General features: G+C 37.9%; 1 protein-coding gene across 1 annotated transcript in view; it reads right to left on the reverse strand.

The window, feature by feature from the left end:
* The window catches only part of KLHL1 (kelch like family member 1), a 205,440-nt gene extending 196,311 nt beyond the window's left edge, over window positions 1-9,129 (reverse strand). The window contains exon 1 of the mRNA XM_062636870.1: window positions 8,567-9,129. Within this exon, the coding sequence (XP_062492854.1) occupies window positions 8,567-9,060 (494 nt within the window). The 5' untranslated portion in view covers window positions 9,061-9,129. The remainder of the gene's footprint in view (window positions 1-8,566) is intronic.
* Window positions 9,130-20,895: the final 11,766 nt, after the last annotated feature.

Below are 20,895 nucleotides of genomic sequence, written 5' to 3' on the forward strand. Positions count from 1 at the left end.
AAGAAACAGCTATTAAAGGCAATGTTCATGTGTTAAGAACATGTTAACCTATACGTAGCAGCATAATTCTGAATCGAGCAGAGATTCAAGCAATATGCTCTAACTTTTCTTCATCTATACCATTTAAGTGAACTTTATTGATCACAAAAATTGCAAAGGAAAATCAACTACAATTTATTTATTAATAACTGTGTAGGAATCTAAAGATTAAAGCTATGTGTATATGCATAAACACACAAAAAATGTATACATACATCCCATTTTTATATATATATATGCATTATGATGTTTATATAAAAACACTGATGATACAGATTAGATGTCTGTGTGCACATACAGACCTATCTATATTGATATTACCATTATTAGAAAACTGTTTTCTAACAGAAAAAAAAAAAACAAACACCCCCACACACACACACACACACACACAAAAAAAATAACAAAAACAAAACAAAGACAAAAAAAAAATTCAAGCCAACATTATTTCTGGAGGCTTACCTACAGATTCAACATCAATTAGATTTTCCAGCTGTTCTTCTCTGTATGTGCTTTTGCTTTTACTACAGAAAGGCTGAACAGCATTTCCCTTTTCTAATGCTGTTTGATGTTACCTGTATGACAACCATAGTTTCAGAAGTATTTTACTGATTTATCCACTCTCTGTGCAGCTGATATTTTCACTGCCAAACGTTTTCTTCATGTTGAATCTTTTGGAAACATTCCAGCAAAACAGTGCAAGCATTTCTGAAAATTAGTCTGGAAAAAAAAATGCTTTAGCTAATATTTGAAGTACAGGGATAACAACAACAAAATTAACTGTCAGATCTTGCTTTCTAGTGATTTTAGTGGGTCAATGTTTCAAAGCAGCACCCCTACATTTATTAGGATGAGAGATACACTCTTTATTAATGCTATGACAATGTGTTTAATTAATTCAATTCTATAATTTTAAAGCAGTTAAATTTGCAATGTAGACTCCAAATGATGTTCATTTTCCCAAACTTAACTGAACACTAAACAGTTAAATTGAACATTTAAATTTGAACTAGCCACTTTAGACTACTCTTACACTCAGTGAAGAGAAACAGGCATGTCCAGAAGACAATTCACCTTATTCAAAAATATTCATCTAAGAAAGAGATAAGATAAATCTTCATCATTGACAGAATGAAATACTCAAACTTACGTGTCTTACTGACCCATTATACATAGCAAATGGTATCATCAATTTGGCAATGGCTGAGGAAACAGGTCAGAGAAACACAGTAAAACTAGGAGCTGGAGAGAAAATATAGGAATGGTAATTCTATTCAAATTCTATTAAAACCAACAAATGAGTCAGAGGAAGGTGTAAATGATACTGAAATTCAAGAATTAGTGACAGAGAAACAGCAGAATGAGGGATCAGACAAGCTGTTAAAGAACTATAGGACAATTGCACTTGATTTGTGAAAGTATCTAGCACACGATACAGCAAAGAATAGACAGTTCTGCATTACAGTACGTAACCTGTTGAGTAAACCAAGGAGACAGATCTTAAGAGAAGCCAGTAAAATAAGTAACACTATCTGAGTATAATGGTGCATCCCCCTCCCTTCCTCTTTCCTGGACACCTCTGCTTGCACAGGCAGCTACTGTTAGGCCACACTTTGCCCAAATGCAAGGAGCTAGACAGCTGGACACCCCTGACCATTAACTGTAACTGCCTAACAAAGGTGGGAACGGCCACACAGATATTAGGAAGGTCACATATTCCCTGATCATATCAGGAGTTCTTTTGAGATGGTAACTCATTCCCTGGAAAAGATTTGAGACCAAGATGAAAATTTACTGACTAAAGCAAATCATCTTAAGACCCTATAAATAGTAGTCCCAAGAGACAGTGAGCTCTCTGGGACCCAAGCGGGCTGGGACCAGTCACCTCCCTCCAAGTGGCACACCTCTCAGAGTCAGTAAATTCTCAGTTTACGAAACAGGGGGTTATCTGCCTGGGCTGTTATTGCTGCTCACTGACACTCAACCTTTTGTCCGTTGAGGAGTATTGAGAAAGGTGATGTGAGTATATTACTTTTCACTGCACCTGAGTGAAATTTTTAGCATATGTACATGTATATATGTATATACATCTATATATTCATGTATCTCCATGTTGGTATGTTGTTTTAGTTTAGATACTTAATTTTAAATATATATATATTAGCTTCAATATCCAAGTGCTGTTAGAAATCTCGTTATTCATTTTAACAACACAAACTGCTCCTAAATTACACTTGTAATCCTCTAGACATACACCATTGTCCAAGTCTGATACTAGACTTTATCCAGCTGCACCTAGACTCCTCTCCAAAGCCAGGGGGTCTAGTCTGAACCTTGACTGCTGAGCCTGACTTAACAGGAGGATGTCCTTATTCCCTTTCTTTCATTAGACACAAACCATTGACCAGTCTGAGACTAAAATTGGGTCCAGCTGCACTCAGGCTCTTTCCAAGAGGAAGTTCAGGAAGCAAGGGGTTCCAATCTGAAACTTGTGACTCAATGGGAGCGTTTCCCTTACACTTTTCACTTTCAAAACCCCTACCTCAGTTTCCTTTTAAATTCCTTTAAACTTAAAGTGTTGTCAAAGTCTAAGACTAGGACTAGATCCAGCTGCACCTAGGCTCTGTTTATAAAGAAGGGTCTAGTCTAAACCTCATGACTCAACGAAGGTCTCCCTTATTCCTTTGTATTTTTGGTTTCCATACACATTATTTCAATTCAGTAAAAATCACTTTAACCCAATCCCATATAAATCATTGCCAATTCTGACACAAACTCTTTCTGAATGTAACAAAGTGAACCTTGCCATCAAATTCAGTTGAACCACACATTCATAAATTTCTATTAAAATTACTTTTGATAATACGTGTGACAGTGATTCTTTTAGTGACCTGGAACATTAAGTTTCACAACACTGAGCAAGGAACCTATGATTTGAACAGTGCAGTCAGAAAGAGTTTGAGACTGTGGAAAGGAGAAAAAAGAATAAGAACCAGAAAGCGAGCATATAATTAAGACGACAAGAGCTTAAAGAGGATGGAACAAAAGGAAGTAAGTTTGGGAGCACCAAGAAGAAAAGTGTATGAGTCTGTCCTTACTACTAGGTTCGCAAATGCAGCAGAAGACTCTGAAGGCTTGCTATCCCTTCAGCTATCATCTACTCCAATCTTTCTGCATAGGAAGTATACAATCACTGTTGCAATTATCCACACAAAAATCAACAACTTCCTTTTGCCATTAGCTATTCTGTCAGTTGAAGTGGCAGTGGGATATATACAGTGAATTCTCAAGTTTCAGCCCTGCATCCAAGTGGTGGATGCAAAAAGTAACAGCACATGAAATGATGTGTGTTGCTCTTCTTCCTTTGTTAAAACCAAAAAAACCCTAAACAACCCACATTAGAAATGATGTTCTACAGATAGCAAAGCTGAAGATGACACAGGAAATTCCAGAACTAGATTTTCCTTGTGACTTTAATTCCATCTATGTGTACCTACAGTCTCACTATGATCATGCACTATTTTTTTATCACAAGATTCTTTTGTATCCCAGGCACAGAACATGCATCCTCTGAGAATTAACCAGTACATCGGAAGGAAAAGGTCTGTGTTCTGTGTTATGCATGAACCCTGCTTCTTTTTTTTTTTTTTTTTATGAAAGTCAAAAGCGTAAGTATAAAAGCATAGAAGCTAAGTAACCATTTTTTAAAGTTTTATAACTGAGGAAAAGCCAGCTCATGGTAAAGAAAAATTAATTATTCTCTTCTGGTTCCATAACCTAGAAATGCAGAATCGTGTGATCTATATTCCACCTCTAGCATTAAATTACATTCTTAACAGAGCACAGTTAACAGAACACAGCTAACAGAGCCGTTAGTTAGCCAAGTCAATGGGAAATGTAAACAGCTACAAATTTGGCATCTACAGTACCTAATTTTAGGATCTGGCTATCACAGTAGTACCCACAGTTCATATTTTGATATTTAAATAATGCAAAGAGGATAGCACCTCAGAAAGGCATTGAGTTGAACAATTTCTATGTTCAGTTGAGAAAATACTTAAAGATATGAGAGTTTACAGGACAGACGGGAAGATTGTCTTGATCCCCCTTTTTTGTAAGCTCGGGTACCAAGGTCACAGCTGCAAATAGAAAACTTCATTTACTTAGAAAACAGAGCCCAGGATCCTCTCTTGAGACAAGGTACACATAGAACAGTATACCAAGTTCTAAATTTTGATGGCAATGTTATTGACATTTTCTAAAATTATCAGAATGTTTTCTTAATAAATTAGAAAACTGCACTGAAATTCTTGCTTATCCCGACAAGTTTCAAACTTGTAACCTTCTATATCATTGTCCTAACCACAAGGTGGTAGGCTGCTAAGAGAAAAGGAGGAAGACCTGAAAGTGGGAGAGATTAATGATCAAAAGCATAAAATAAAATATTTGTAGAATCAAAACAGAAAAATACAAAAGAAATGCTTACCCAACAGTTTCGATTTTATTGATTGATCATTATTGTTTCTTATCAAATAATTATTTAATTTAAATAAATAGTTCTGAGTGTAGAGACTTCTCAACTAAATTGCTCAGTTAATGTTTGAATTACAAAATTATGCACTCACTTTTTAACCTTTTGGATTCCCATTAATACTGAATTTTTTGCTTCCCACTGACAGTTTGACAGGAATGGTAGAAAAAGTTCCTTCCTCATGACTTTTTCTGGCAAAGCAAGATTTGAGTGTGAAACTGCTGTGTAGGAAGGGCACGGTACTCAGTCATTTCACTTCTTGCTTTACAGTATACTGTTAAACAGTATCTAATGGTGGGAGGACTTGCCATCTTTCAGAAGCTGATTTTTCAAACGCTTGTATGTTTTATGAAAGACCTCCTCACTGTCAGTGCTTGTTTTGTATGGACTAGGCATATCTACTTCGAGTTACCTCTCAAACAAAACATTTATTGAATCCTGTGCTCCTTACTCCTCTTGCATGCATCCAGAGGAGTCCGGAACTGGTTTGCAGAAGGGCTCATTACTTATGGGTGCAACTGAGAACACAGAAAGTAGAACGACAAAAAAGCTATATGCTTTGAAATGAGCAATTAAATTCTTTATTTGCTTTTATATCTCTCTCTGACTTAGCCCGCCATTGTAAAACAGGGCAGTTGTAAAGATAAACCCATGAAGTCTATGACGCACGTACTGGGTGCAGTGGTGAACGGTGCTGAGAGCTCATGAGTAATGATATTTTCATAGGATTCAGACAGTGTAAACCAAGCAAAGCATACTATCATTCCCTGAGGAACGAGGAAAGAAAATACCAACTTTTTGCTTATTAAGTGAATACTTCTCGTGTTGAGGGATGATTAATGTCATGTGATATAAGCTATTATGATAAACTCCATTAAAAACTCATAGCGAATGGCTATACAGAAAATCTTAGCCACTGATATTTTCCAAGCATTTTTGTGATTGATTTATAAATATGAATTGTAAATTCAGCGTACAGATTTTGGTTTCTAACAGCTTTTTCTTACAAAATTAAGATAAAAATAGAATCTATGTTTAACTATCTAATGTAGTTGTTGTCAGATTTGTCATACAGGGTCTAAAACAATTTGATATGCAAATTTTCAAGCAATTTCATGCAATCAAATAGTGATTTAATATTAACTGTTAACTTTAAAACATTTTTTTGCTTTTACAAATGCAAAATGGAATGTAGAACCATTATGTCAGTACTTTATGTCGTGCATGAAGTCCAGCCTTTCATTCTTCTTAATGCCAATGGGCAGCCCTGTGGAGAAGGACTTGGAGGTGTTGGTCAATGAGAAACTGAACATGTGTCAGCAATGTCTGCCTGCAGCCCAGAAAGCCAACCATATCCTGGGCTACATCAAAAGGAGAGTGACCAGCAGGATGAAGGAGGTGATCCTGCCCCTCTACCCTGCTCTTGTGAGACCTCACTTGGAGTTATCGGGTACAGTTCTGGTGTCCTCAACATAAGAAGGACATGGAGCTGTTGGAATAAGTCCAGAGGAGGGCCATGAGGATGGTCAGGGGGCTGGAGCACCTTCCGTATGAAGACAGGCTGAGAAAGTTGGGACTGTTCAGCCTGGAGAAAAGAAGGCTGCGTGGAGACCTCATAGCAGCCTTCCAGTATCTGAAGGGGGCCTACAAGAATGCCAGAAAGCAGCTCTTCATCAGGGACTGTAGTGATAGGACAAGAGGCAATGGGTTCAAACTTCAATGGGGGAAGTTCAGGTTAGATACAAGGAAGAAGTTCTTTATTGTGAGGGTGGTGAGACACTGGAATGGGCTGCCAAAGGAAGTTGTGAATGCTCCTCTGGCAGTGTTCAAGGCCAGGTTGGACAGCCTTGAGTGACAGGGTCTAGTGTGAGGCGTCCCTGCCTTGGCAGGGGGTTGGAACTGGATGGAATTTTTTAAGACCAGGTTGAACAGGGTTTTGAGCAAGCTGGTCTAGTGGAAAGTGTCCTTTCCCATGGCATTTGGGATTTATAAAAGGACTAATTTCTACAGAAGTAGTGAGACATAACTTGCAAGGGCATTAGAAGTTTGCTGGATCACGGAGCTTTCAAGCACAGCACTGACATTTCTGCATCACTTGACCACCTCTTGCCACAGCATTCAAAATTCATATAGGTAAATGAAAGAATCTTGGATGGAAAAAGAAAAAGTCTCAGACCCTAAAACTATCTCATTTAAATATCTCAAAAGGTGGCATTTTCATTAATAATAAAATGGTATCTCCCTGTCTTAGTCATTCTAAATCTGAACAATTTTAGCATATTTCTTCAACAAGATGAGTAGCTACTGATGACTAGGTGTGTAGCTTCAGTAGCAGCGAATGAAGAACATGGAACAAATGGATTATAAAAAAAAAAAAACAGCAGTAAGAATAAATTAGATATATATCAGCACAGAATATATATTTGATGAGGAATTTCATCCTAGCAAGACAATTCTTCTGGACAAATTAAGTGGTGCCATTAAAATTCAGTAAGCTTCTGTCAGCATTGCAGATATCTGAAGATTCTCAGATCTGTGACATACCTAATGTAAAATCTATAGAATGAGATTATATTTGTGCCAGTTTTTAACCTCTTCTATTCAGTTCAGAAAACTTGAAGAGGTAATTTTGTTTTACCTGTCATGTATTATATTTCAGTAACAATTTGTATAGAATCCTATAATAAGCATCGTGTTGTTCAGAATAACTTCCAATGCTCATGAAAACTTCAGTATTGCTTTTCCTTTAAAAACGTTACCTAATTCATTCATCAGCTATCCTGTGTTTCTTTAAGGCATGTAGTTTCTATTAAATTAACTATGATAACTGACAAAACAATTTATGAGTTTCAAGTACAGAATATATTCTATATATTCTTTTAGGTCTGTCTGAAAGGCTTAACGCACATGTATATTAATCTACAGCTATATTAAAAACAAACACGTGAACAGTGATGTCTCCTTATCAAATAAAATATAATATTTAATACCATATGCTTTACTACCAATATAAAGAACACAATTCTTTTCTGCTTAGAAACAGAACTATACTTTTTTTTCTTTTTTCTATAGAAAAAGTAGTAAATTACAAGGGAAATGAAAATGCAATTATTTTAACGATGGGGAGGTGGGGGCAAGCAGAGTTAAAGCAATGAAGCATTTCATCCTCAGGATTATTTGTGTCACAGTATTCCTGACAGCTCTGTGTTCGCTACATTTCCTTCTAATGATTTTAATTTCTGTTTGGGCTGGGGGAAGAAGAGGGGACAAGGACTGAGAAAGAAAAGCAATCCAACATTAACTGAACTTTCATATGAGACACAAGCACCTGGATGTGTCTTGCTTGTTTTCACATCTTCTCAGGAGTCACTCAGTTGATGACTAGTAAAACTAATAATTTTCTCTGAGGTAGGCTGTGACACGATTTAGTCGCTGAGCTCCGCAAAAGCGAACGTTTTTACTTTTGAGCTTTTCACCTGCAGTCCCAATACTCAGAACACCACTTCCCGCTAGCATTTTAATGAACTTCTGAGAAAGTTGAGTGGTAACGATCCCCAGCGCGGAGCACCGGCTTTGAGATACGCGTCTGCCCAGGCCAGCCCCGAGGGCAGGAGCTGAGGCAGAGAAAGCGCAGGATAGGGGCAGAGGAAGGGCAGGACAGCAGTAGGACGGGGCAACGGCAGCATCCCCTGCCCACGGCACCCCGACGCCGCGAATGCCCGATGTCTCCTGAGACCCTCGGGCAGCCTCTCGCCCGCCCTTCCCGCGCGGCGGGGAGCCCTTCAGCCCCCCAAACCCTGTCATTACAAATGGAAGCGCCCTTTCAACCTCAGCCCCACCACCCTCCCGCAAAAATGTCCGCATACCAGCCCATCTGTGCCCCACCCCCGTAGCTGACCCCGCGGTTGATAGCCCACCACCGCGGACACGGGGCAGGGACCCCCCGATGCACCCCGACGCGCGCAGATTGCGCCGGAGCAGCCGCGGTTCCCTTACCTGTGTCCGCCTCCATCACCTGTTGCCCGGCTGCCTCCATCCGCGCATTCCTCCGGCGCCTCCTCCCGCTCCGGCGGCGCCAGGGGCTTCTCGGGCTCCCGAGCCACCTCCATCCCGCCGGGCACACCCTCCTTCTCCAGGGACTCCACGTAGAAGACAGTGCGGGGCGCCGGCGGCCCCGGCCCGTGCCCGTGCCCTAGCCCGTGCCCCCCGCCGGGGCTAGAGGCGGACAGCAGTGTCCCGTTGGGCGGGCTGGCGGTGGTAGCAGTGGAGGAGGAGGCGGAGGAGGTGGATTTCTTCCAGAAGATGCTGTTGCCTCTCTCCTGGCTCTTCAGCAGGCGGCTTTGGCTGGGCCCCCAGTGCTCGAAGCTGCTGTCGGGTGGCAGGCAGCCGCCCCCCGCCGGGCCGCCCACCGGCGAGGGGTGGCTGAACAGTTTCCAGCGGAGGCGCAGGATGTGCTTCACGTCGAAGTCTTTCCTGCCGGAGCCGGACATGGTGCTGCGGCGGTCAGGGTACGGGCGCCGGCTGAGGCGGGACTCACGGCGGCCAGGCAGGGCCGGGCGGCGACGACGGTCTCAGAAGCAGCTCGGTGCGGCTCCGCTCACGGCAGCTGCGGTGGTTCCTCCGGGCAGCGCTGCGCTGTAGAGCGAGGGGTGGCAGCCAGCGGGAGGAGAGAGATGAGAGCACACAACAGTGAAGAGAGAGAGGATGGATGAATGGAGCGATGCACGGGGCCGAGAGGAGGTAGACACCCAGAAGGAAAGGGGGATAGACAAAGATGCCCAGAGCTGACGAGAATTACATGGTGATCAGTGGAAAGGGGAGGAGAAAAAGGCAGGAATGAGAGACATCTCTCAGGGGAAACAGACACTTGCTAGGGAAGAGCGGGTGAGAGAGGCTGAGAAGACGCGCTAATCTGATTAGCGGGGAAACGAGCTACACAGCCCGGCGAGGACCTGCAGCGGCAGCAGCCACAGCGGGAGGCAGGTGGCTCTTCCTCCCTTAGAGATCTGTGACCTAGTGCAGCCAGAGGGAAAAAGTCGTAGGAAGCCTGTCTCCACCTCCCGCCTTCCCATCCTGTTTCTCAGGGGAGTCCCATGCCTGCAGTTATCTGGGGTGGCAAAGGCCGAGAGCTGGCACACAGAAAGAGGAGCTCCTTTATATACGCTGTACGTAGGAGAGAAAGGGAAAGAAAAAATCACGGCCGTGAGGCTGTCAAGGTTGTCAGTGTACAATTTCCTATCCATCTCAGCGCCTCTCACCAGGCCGCCCCCTCCCATGTGTGTGACGCAGATGTGCTCTGGGGCTGTCAGTGGGAAGCGGCAGAGGGAAAAAGAGCTGCTTCTGTTTTCTTCGTACAAGTTGTCAGGTCACTAACCGTCCCTCACAGCATCCTCCTCCCCTCCCTCCAGTGCAGGCCTCCTCACCTTGGTATTTTGGTTCTGAGAGCACAGTGTAAATCTGGGAGCAAAATAAAGTGAAACAAGAAATGCAGCAGCAAAGTAAACACAAGAGTGTGAATCACAGGGGTACAGGCTTAATAGACTGCATGCAGACTGGGTGAGGTTACAGGTTAACGATTTATTCTGTTGGCTTAGTGTTGATGTACCCATAGAAAACGCTGGATAGAAGGACAGTGTGTCAGAAATAGCACTGCACATCTGCTTCTTACCTTTTATATCTGCTCTTAATGCACTTTGACAGTGTTAAACCCAAGGGAGGTTCCTTCCCAACAGAGAGATCTGCTTAGAAACATCTGCCTACTGGGGAAGGGTGTCAAGAAGTACACTGTGCATCTGGGACATAATTAAAGAGTTAAAAGCTTCATGGCGAAAAGTAGGGATACAAAAGCAAAACTCTATGTCATCTGTTAGCTCATAAATCCCCAGGCATAAAAAGTTGGCAGCAATAAGATGATATTCTGAACGCCTGCGTTCCACCTGTATCTTAGAAAATAGAATTTTAGAAGAAGATTTATCTCTAAGAAAAATATGAAAAAGGTTGCATTTTCCTTCAGGTACTCCTCTTTGCATTGGCCAGCTTTATCCATGCACTTGTGAGCTATCACTAAAGTTTTTTATACTAACTCTTTGTGAAATCAAGAAATAAAGTTGAAGTAATTCTTTCCCTGAAGCTGGAATGCATTAGCTCCTTATTGATAAAACACTAGAGCTTGGAAATTACTCCAGAGAAAAACAGAAGTCAAACATTAATTAACAATTTTATTACTGTTTTGTTTACTTTATCACTGAAGTATATTACTGTTTTATTTACTACTGAAGTAGTGCTTCTGGCTACAAACTGATATTAGGGTTTCTGTTTAACATTGATAAAGTTCTGGTTTTAAAGGAACAAGAAATTCAGGACCTAAAGTCCTGCTTTCAAAGGAAGAAAAATAGCCACCGTGTCTTTTAAATATTGATTTATGCCACAACAGCTGGACAGCAAATTCTCTAGTGCTTAAATTTTGCTCTCAGTATTCAGTGATTAAATAAATAAATAAATAATGATTAAAAAAAAAAAAAGCACATAAAAAAAGCATTCTAAAGCAAACAGAAAAGACAGTTCTTTCTTATTCAGGAAGTAATCTGAGAGAATGCATGCTGCTTGGGAGAGGAGTAGGAAGAAAAGCCTAAAACTGTTCACCTAGAATTGGACAGAGGGAACATCATTCAGACACTTAAGAAATGCATCTCTTAGGACAATATGTGTGAATTCTGGTTACTTAATGTCTAGTTACAAGCTCTAAGAGATGTGGGTGTGTACATATAAAGTAGATTTAATCAAGGAATACATAGACAGACAGTAGCATGCTATCTGTTCTGGTTTTAGTACCTCTTAACTGATTAGGAAAATTCAGAAATGTGCTAAGAATTATGTAATTTCCTTGCCATATTATAAACCCTAGACGTTTTAAAATCTGCATTAATATTTTAGTTGATCATTTGATGTGAGTGGTTGACAAGTTAGATTTTCTAGGTTTATTTCTGTTGCATAGATAAATATAAATGACAGTATATTAAAATAATGTTTTTGTAAATATACATTGGATTGCATCCAATAAATATATTACAGTATCACCCTAGAAAGTGATTCATTTTTTTTATCACTTTTCCAGTATACACTTGCAAGCAATTATAACAGAAAAAAAAAACAGGTTGCTATTTATACTTCTTTATATCAGTTATGTCAGTAACTGAAATAAATACTCTTGGATTTATTTTTAATAATTATAAATCTCAGCTCTTCAGTATATTGTGTATTGGCTTCCATATGCTTTTTATTTTTACTTTATTCTTTCACTTTTTAGTTCATATCCATTTTTTTTTAAAGTAAGAGATGCATTCATTTTGTATGTATACCTGATTTTTCATGTATGAAGACATACGAGCACTTCTCTATCATAAAATGAACTCTGGAAAGGTCTCTTGATTTTCTTCATTCATATGACAGTCACAATTATTTTTTCAATTTACCATAAACAGGAGCTACCCAAAAAAAAAAGCTACACTGAAGAAGTAGCCAATATCACTACATATAGTTAATTAATAGATTGGTTTCCTGAGCATAAACTAAAAGAATGAGTTTGGTTTACTTAGATTTCCATTGTTTCTTGCCTTTGTGTTTCCATGTGAACACATTTGACATATGCCAATGAAGCAAAGAATATAGTCTAGGCTGTGACACAAAAAGATGAACAGAAATGTCTTTTGAGTTTCAGCTGAAGCTTCTAAGCTTCTGATATATAGAAAGAGTAACTTAACTCTATAGGTAGCCTAGACTTGCTTATCCATGAGGAGGAAAAAAAAAAAAAAAAAAAAGGAGATTCTCTACTGGAGTTCTAGGGACCTTGCTCATGCAAATTACAACAAAATAATTACTATTCAAATATGTCTTAGTCTACTCATATGGGGTTGATACAGACATGAACACATGTAGCTAAGTTGTTGAAGGAAAACATTTTGATGCCTAACTGCCTTCCATCCGTATCTCAGACATTCCATGAAGTGTTAGCTAATCTCTCCTGTGTCTGTTGGTTGCACATTGGAACATAGTGAGTCACACTGTATATTTGTTTATTAAACAACAAGTTTCTGAACTTCTTCACCTGTTGTAGTTTCCCCGTTTTATACATACCCACTGAAATCTTGAATACTTTTACATACATTGCTTGAAAGTACTTATGGCTGTTTTTTCTTTATCTGTTAGTTAGGAAAACAGATGAAACTGATTAATCTTTATGTCCCTGTTATGGGTCAGATTCCTGACACTTTCTCTTTGTGTTTCTGTCTTTCTGATGCTCTTCAAATGAATTAAATTCACATAGTCATGTCTCAAGGTAGTATCATGCTATTTTTTTTTCAGGAAAAATAGTTCAGGGATATATATCTTCTTTTAATAAGTCCTCCAAGCAGTAAAAATCACTTCCAAATAGAAGAACCTTGAAGTGGGTATCCAAACTGGTCAGATTTTATTAACCCTTTTTTTCCCTTCTTTCCATTTCAAAATTTTGCAGTATTGTTTATTTTTAGGTTTCAGCTGTATCACATTAAGCTATTTACATACTGTACCCTGTATCCCAGGGAGAACTGGTGGATCAGGAATAAAGTCATAGTTGCAGTTAGTGATTGCTAAAACAAGCAACAAAGGAACCATCATGCAAAATAATTTCCTAACAGTACCCTTAGAGTTATGTATAGTCCTAGTCTACAGTTAGCGTGAGTCTTCACATTACATTAAGTCAAAAGATACACAGCGTGTCTGAAGGTGATGAGCATATGTGTTACTATGGAATGATAGTTATTAATAAGCGAAGATATATACTTATCAGCAAATTAAAAGAATAAGGGGTAATTCTGTTGCTTAATTTTAATCTGTGTGGCCTTTTATTCCAGAAGACACTAAATTTTTATGAAAAGAGCAGAAAAAAACACAAGATACATCACTGTGCTTTGGATAAGGACAATACTAGAATGAAAACACAGATAAACTAGAAAAAAAACACAAGATACATCGCTGTGCTTTGGATAAGGACAATACTAGAATGAGCGGTTTTAAACCAAGAATGTGGGAATTCTCACATGAATGAATGAATGAATGAATGAATGAATGAATGAATGAATGAATGAAAATGAATGAACATGCACTTCAACTGTAAAGATGCTGTTTTTGTGGGTGGTTAATTATACATTTAGAAGCAAGAATCTGAGGGTGTTATAAAGGTGCTGTGAAGAAGATCTATAGAATACTCAAGCTAAAGAGAGTAGGGAAAGAAAATGATAGGACTAGACATCCATTGAGAGATCAAAACTTACTGAAAAGAAAGTGGCAGTGTGTTAAGTGATAAATAAATAATGTATTAGACTTGTTCTTTAAAATTCTATTGTGTACTAAGCATTTGAACAAGCTCTATGAAATGCACATATATTCTGAGTTGGTTTAGATAAGTAAACTGGGAAACACTGGGAAAAGATGGTAGTAGTGGGAAACTAAACTGTTAGGTTGTTTGTAATGTATACATATAATGCTGTGAGTCAGGAAGTGGAGTTTCAAGTAATTGAGCTGATTTTCCTTCCATAGTAGTATATATAAACATACTTAAAATGCTATAAATATGTCTACATTTATTAACGATTGTTTTCTAATGGCAAGAAAGGAATAACAAAACCAGACAAACAGTAAACCAAACCCAATTCACTTGTCAGATCTTGTGTGCGTTTTTGTAACGAGCTTTCAACTGAGATTGAAATTCTGAGAATTAGTATGCCTTTGATAAGTTAAAAGGTTAAATGTTATTTCTCAAATTTAACAGTGAGCTAGCACAGCACAAGATAGATTTCTCTAAGTGTGATGACATAACCCAGCCACACTTATTTCAGAGAGTAACAAAAGTTGTTTCTCCATAGTTGCTGGTTACTGCCTCCATAGTAATGCTGGATAAAATAATGATACATGAATTGCTCTCACTGGTGATTTGATCAGATGCATTTTATTCTGCATTGCAGGAGCCTAGAAGACCACAGTCAGTTATCTCATATTAGCTTGAGGGACAGTCACTTCTTAAACAATTTCATATAAACACACCCTAAAGCAGTTTTTAAATGGTCGTAAACTTTCACTTAGGAAGAGTAAATGCTACAGGATTTGTCATGGATAAAGATTCATAAGTAAATAAAGGCTAGAGAACATAAAATTATGAAACCAGAAAAGTAATTATTAAATTTAGAAAAGTAGGCAAAATAAAGACTATTAAGGTTCTTCAACTCTAAAATCAGTTTCTCTCTTTGCAATGGTTGTCAGTTCTCTTGAGAAATATAATTTTTACTTGCAGTACCAAAGCTGGTGACAGATTACACTTTACTGAAAAAAGTGCCTTTCTTTCAAAGTTATGGTCGAAAGAAGCACCTAAACTCTATCTAGTGCACACTAGAAAGAGCACACAAACCTTTGTGCTCCTATGCCACGTTCCGCGTAATATTCCTAGACCTTAACATTTGAAAGCCACTCGTGTCTCCCACTTGCTGATTCACACAGAAGCTGTTACTATCTATTTTAGGTTATCGAATTTCTCATTCAAATCACCAATAAGAAAAGTGTTAGACAAAGCAAAACAATCACTTTTAGCAGTGCTTCTATGAATTGTATCATATCAGTCTCTCAGTGGAAATTCTGGTGATGAAAATAGGAATTTTTTTTCTTAGTTAGATTCAATAATAGTTGCTGTCTTTTTTTCTGTGACTCAGAGCCTTCTTAGAATTGGTTTGCTTTCCTATTCTGTTTAAAAAAAAATCCAGTTTCCTGCTGATTTTTTATTTAACGTTTATTTTCAGTATGAAGCAAAAAATTCTTCCAAATATTATATATTAGCAAATCACAACAATGGAGACACACATAGTTTTCAAAACAGACTATATAAAAATGAAGTATCTAGGATTTTACCACTACATATATACCAGTGAATTAAATTAAACAGAGCCAATGTAACTGGCATAAGATGGTCAATACTGACAAGGCATTATCACAATCATTAAAATGGTTTTGGGTTGTATAAACTATCATCTCTCAAACTAGTTCAGGAATTAGCATAAGCCAGGAAACACTCTCAATAGGCACTTTAGATATAGCTAAAGTTTTAGAGGATCTTTGAGAAGTCATGGCAGTCTGATGAAGTTTCCACTGACTAGAAAATAGGAATTATAACACTGACTTTTAAAATGGAAAAAAAAAGGAAGACCTGGGGAACTTCAGGCCAGTGAACTGCAGTGCATTGCCTAGCAAGGTCATGGAGCATATCCTCCTGGAAAGTATGCTAAGGCACATGGACAATAAGGATGTGATTAGTGACAGCCAACATCACTTCATTAAGCAATGCCTGGCGAACTTGATGGCCTATGACAGGGTGATAGCTTTGGTGGACAAGTTAAGAGGGACTGATGTCATCTACCTGGGCTTGCGCAAAGCATTTGACACTGTTTCACATGACATCTTTCTCCGGTGAGACATGGATTTGATGGATGGACCTCTTGGTGAATAAGGAATTAGCTGGATGGTTGTGCTCAAAGAGTTGTGGTCAGTGGCTCAATATCCAAATGGGGACCAGAGAGGAGCACCGTTCCTCAGGGGCCAATATTGGGTCTAGCACTATTTAAAATCTTTGTTAGTGACATGGACAGCAGGATTGAGTGCACCCTCCGCAAGGTTGCTGACACCACCAATTTGGGTGGTGCAGTCAATGCACTGGAGGGAAGAAATGCCATCCAGAGATGGGCCAATACCAACCTCATGAAGTTCAACAAGGCTAAGTGCAAAGCCCTGCACCTGGGTTGGGACAATCCCAAATACAGCTATAGGCTGGGTGAAGACTGTATTGAGAGCAGCTCTGTGGAAAAGGAATCTGAGGTATTGATTGATGAGAAACCCAGCATGACCCACCAACGTGAGCTTGCAGCCCAGAAAGCCAGCCTTTCTGATACTGGGCTGCATCAAAAGAGTCATGACCAGCAGGTCAAGGGAGGTGATTCTCACCCTCTACTCCACTGTTTTGAAACCCCATCTGAAGTACCGCGCTCAACTCTGGGGCCTTCAATGTGGACCTGCTCTATTGAGTCCAGGCCACAAAGATGATTGGGGGCTGGAGCACCTCTCTGTGAAGACAGGCCCAGAGACCTGGGGTCATTTAGCCTGGAGAAGACTCCAGGGAGACCTTGTTGCAGCCTTTCAGTCCTTAAAGGGGTCTACAAGATGGAGAGGGACTTCTTGCAGGGGCATGTAGTGATAGAACACGGGGAATGGGTTTAAATGGAAGAAGATATGTTTAGATTAGTTATCATGACGAAATTGTTTACTGTGAGTGTGGTGAAACACTGGACCAGGTTGCCTAGGGAAGTTTGATGATCTATAGCTGAAAGTATTGAAGGCCAAGGTTGGATGGGGCTCTGAGCAACCTGGTCTTGTGGAAGGTGTCCCTGCTCAGGGCAGTGGGGTTGGAACTAGATGATCTTTAGGGTCCTTTCCAACCCAAACCATTCTATGATTCTATTATTCTATGATTTTATGATAAGAGCATTTAATCATATTGAGATAAATTGTGCTGTGCCATTTGGCCTGAGTACCAGAGCCTGAACAGAGAAGAGAATAGGCACTGGGAGATTTTGTTTATTGTTCTAGACATGACCTTATGATGCATATATTTCAACTTATAGGTACTTTTAAAGTAAAAATATATATATATGTATACACATATATATATATATATATTTCAGGGGTGTTTCATCCTTAAAGCCTTTTAGCATTTAACAGAGAACAAAAGACTTCTGGACTTCTCTTAGGAACAAAGATCAGACGGAATAATAGCAGATTTGTAATGTCACATTACTGTAGATGTTATCTTTTGAATAACTTTCTTTCCAAGCCTGTATGACTTTATCTAGAATCTGAATAAGCAGCAATCTTAACCAATGCCATAAGACATTGTGTTATTAATTGAATATAGGAAAGAAGTCGTCTGGTTGAGATGAAAAAATAATCATGGTTTTGGTATTCACCTCCAAGTGATATGTGGTAATTTTAAATGTCCGTTTGTAGATAGGTTGTTTTAAAAGTAATGCTGCTTTTTTTTTTTTTTTAGAGATATGATTTACAATTGCTTTATTTTATAGGAAAAGTGACTATTGCTATAGAATTTAGTTTTAAAAAACAAAACGTTTTCTCTAACTAAAAGGATATTGGATTATTTTAAGGAATCCTTTCTGATAAAATTATTCAGTGTCTCAATTGCAATCTGTGTAATCAGAGTAGAAAGTAGAAAATACCAACTGTACTGTATTATATATGTACAATTTTATTTTGAGATATGCATAGATGAATAGCATGTTATTGCTCAGAATAATGTTTAGTAACAAGTGTAATAATCTTAAAATTTATATTAAATTTTTGCTATTTCAGAAATAAGTGTTGTATGCATTTCTAAATAAATATTTTCCTCCTGCAGTGTACAATTGAATATTTTTATGTATAGACCAGCAATTAACTTCTGTTAGTGTTAAATATGAACTTGCATTTTTTATTTTGCCACTGAAAAGTATAAGCAAAAGTTCCATAATTAAACTGAGTCAAGATAAAATAAAATAATGTAGGAATTCCTCTACATCTCATTTGCATGCAATTACTTAAGACGTAAACCTTGCTGATCTTTCAATGCCTGTTAGTGACACTGAGTATTGAAACAAGTAACATATGATGATCTTGATGTCTTCTAACCTTTTCTCCAGCTCAGTCTCAATTGCCCTTTGGGTATAGCTTCCAGTCCATACTGCTGTAATTTTTTATGAATACATGTGTTTACAGTAGAAGCATTTCCCTGTTTTCAGGTGTTTCTCAAGGTATATAAGACCCCTGTCCTAAAAGATGTGTATTCTGTCACGTAAGTTATTATTTAGTGTTTCTGCTGCCTTATGCTTCCCATATTTTCTGGTCTCAATGAACAGATTCCAAGACTGAAAAAAAAAAAATGTATACTTCCAGGTTTTGTTTTGTTTTTTTTTTTTCATTTCCCATGAAAATTAAACTTTCAATTTGCAGTCGAGATACTTGTTGCAGGTACCAATTGCCTTAATATCACATTACTACGTTTAGTTGAAAATTTTGCACTGCAGAGACATGGACGTTTTGTCTGTTGTCTCAGGAAATGGTGGATGTTTGGGCAGCTTCTGAATTCAAAGTTATATAGAGGAATCTTCCTTTCTGGGAAACCTAATATGAAAATACACACATAGTAATCTCTGAAGACTTTTACATTTAAAGTAACCTTTAATGACACTGAAATCTTTTATCATGCATATTATTGTTTCATGTCTTACATCACACTCAACTCTTTCAAAACTTCAGCAAGAACTTACAGTATTTCTTGCAGAGATGTATTATTTCTGTAAAAGAATTCTTCAGCACTTAGAATAAGGCAACAAAATGTAATTTATTCAAAAAGTAAAAGTGGAGCTTTGTTTATGATTATGTGTACAACTGCGCTTTCATTTGTTTATATGCAGTGTCTGGCCAAATTAAAAAACCAAATATCTGATAATGCTTTATTTAATCTACTTACTCACTCTTTCCATTGAACTGAGTGTCCCAAAGAGTGTACAAGGTGGGTTTTTTCTTTTCCCTTGAAAATATTTTATAATTCAGATGATATTATTGTAATTGCTTGAACAATTTGAGAGGATATTTTTTGCATAGAAATGCCATGACACCTACAGTAGTAGATGTTAACATCACAATATATTGCTTGATCACAGATTGCTTGAAATTTTCTCTTTTTAACTATATAGTACAAAAGCAGAAAGATTTGACCCTATGAACAACTTTTTTTTCATGTTTTATAGTATTATGTAGTTATGTAGTTGACATTTAACATACTGATAGTTGTTATTTTATGCAGAATTGTTTTCCTACAGTGTTTTCTCTGATTTTAACTAATGAACTACGGTACATATTTAGTCCCTTGGGCACAGTTTTTTGTACTGGTCATAGATTTCAGTGTCATGAAACTATCACTGCTGACATGGCAAATATGTTCTAATTTAATGTTTTGACATAGTTGCTTTGTCAAGAAAAGCCTAGACATAAATTACATTGTAGAATTAGAGACCGAACCTAAAAAAATAGCAATTAATTTAAAGAAGGAGATTAATCTAAACCTTTCTCCTCAAAGCTGAGTGAACTCTGACAGATATTTTAGGGTTTTTAAAAAATGCTGATGATAGAAAGTTTATCTTTTTCCCCAATTTATTCCATACTTTTTAGCAGCTATATAAGGCTGCATATAATTTAAATGTATATGCAAAATTCAGGTGTGATATGTTGTTTCTAGCTGCAAGCATATGAAATAAGAACTGAAATAATTTTATTTTGGTATAACTTGAGTTAGGCATTTGGATTGCTACAGCATATAATTAATAAGGAGACATAATTAACAAAGGTCAGTAGCTAGGCTTCTGTGATGGCCAGAACACGTGGAGTTATATGAGCAGGAGTTATATGAGCAGTTCTGAAGCAGTATCTTTAGATATGCTTGAGTTTTAGTAGGAAGGAACCTACAAAAAAATAAAACTTATTTTTGATGCTCTAAAGGAAGACACTGAAGAAAATCCTAATTTATAGAATCACCCTGGTAACCTTTTGGGAAAGTTTTTTATTTGCCCCAGACATTCACATGTACTGTTTGACAATCAGGCTGTAGTTTTTAAGTGAAGATAACAATCTTTTGTACTCTTTTAAGATAAAATTACATTACTGTCACCAAACATTCTGTTGGGGATATTTTTTTTTTTTAAGATAAACTACTTCAGTTTCTCTATATTACTTGAATTTTAATGTGGTCTCGAAAACCTAATCCAGCCTGAAGTGATCTGCAAATTGAATACTGTACTCTATTTTCTATTATAAAATGATAAATATATTGAACAGTACTGAAGTAAAGAAAAATGCATATGTAAACACACTCAACTTTTTTTTTGTTCTACTGTGAGCAATGAATAACAGCTAAGTACAGTTTTACAACCATTCCACTCACCTTGCAGCAGATTTTTCTTCACTGTTATTTTCTAGTTCATCTAGTTCATTAGTACTAGACACGATCTGAAACGTAGTATTTCTAACATACTAAAGATATTAAGTATCCTGTTGAACGAAATTTCTTAGTTATGACATGATTTATTGGCTGGTAATAAACACCTTTCGATTTTCCATATTTTTGTACTAATATTTTTCATCAACTGGAGCCTGATAACTGTGGTCCATTTTCTCCTTTTTTAAAAACAATATATTTTTGT

Source organism: Pezoporus occidentalis, unplaced genomic scaffold (assembly GCF_034315485.1).
Source record: "Pezoporus occidentalis ecotype Australia unplaced genomic scaffold, CSIRO_AGI_Poc_V1 ctg5, whole genome shotgun sequence".
NCBI classification, from domain to species: domain Eukaryota; kingdom Metazoa; phylum Chordata; class Aves; order Psittaciformes; family Psittacidae; genus Pezoporus; species Pezoporus occidentalis.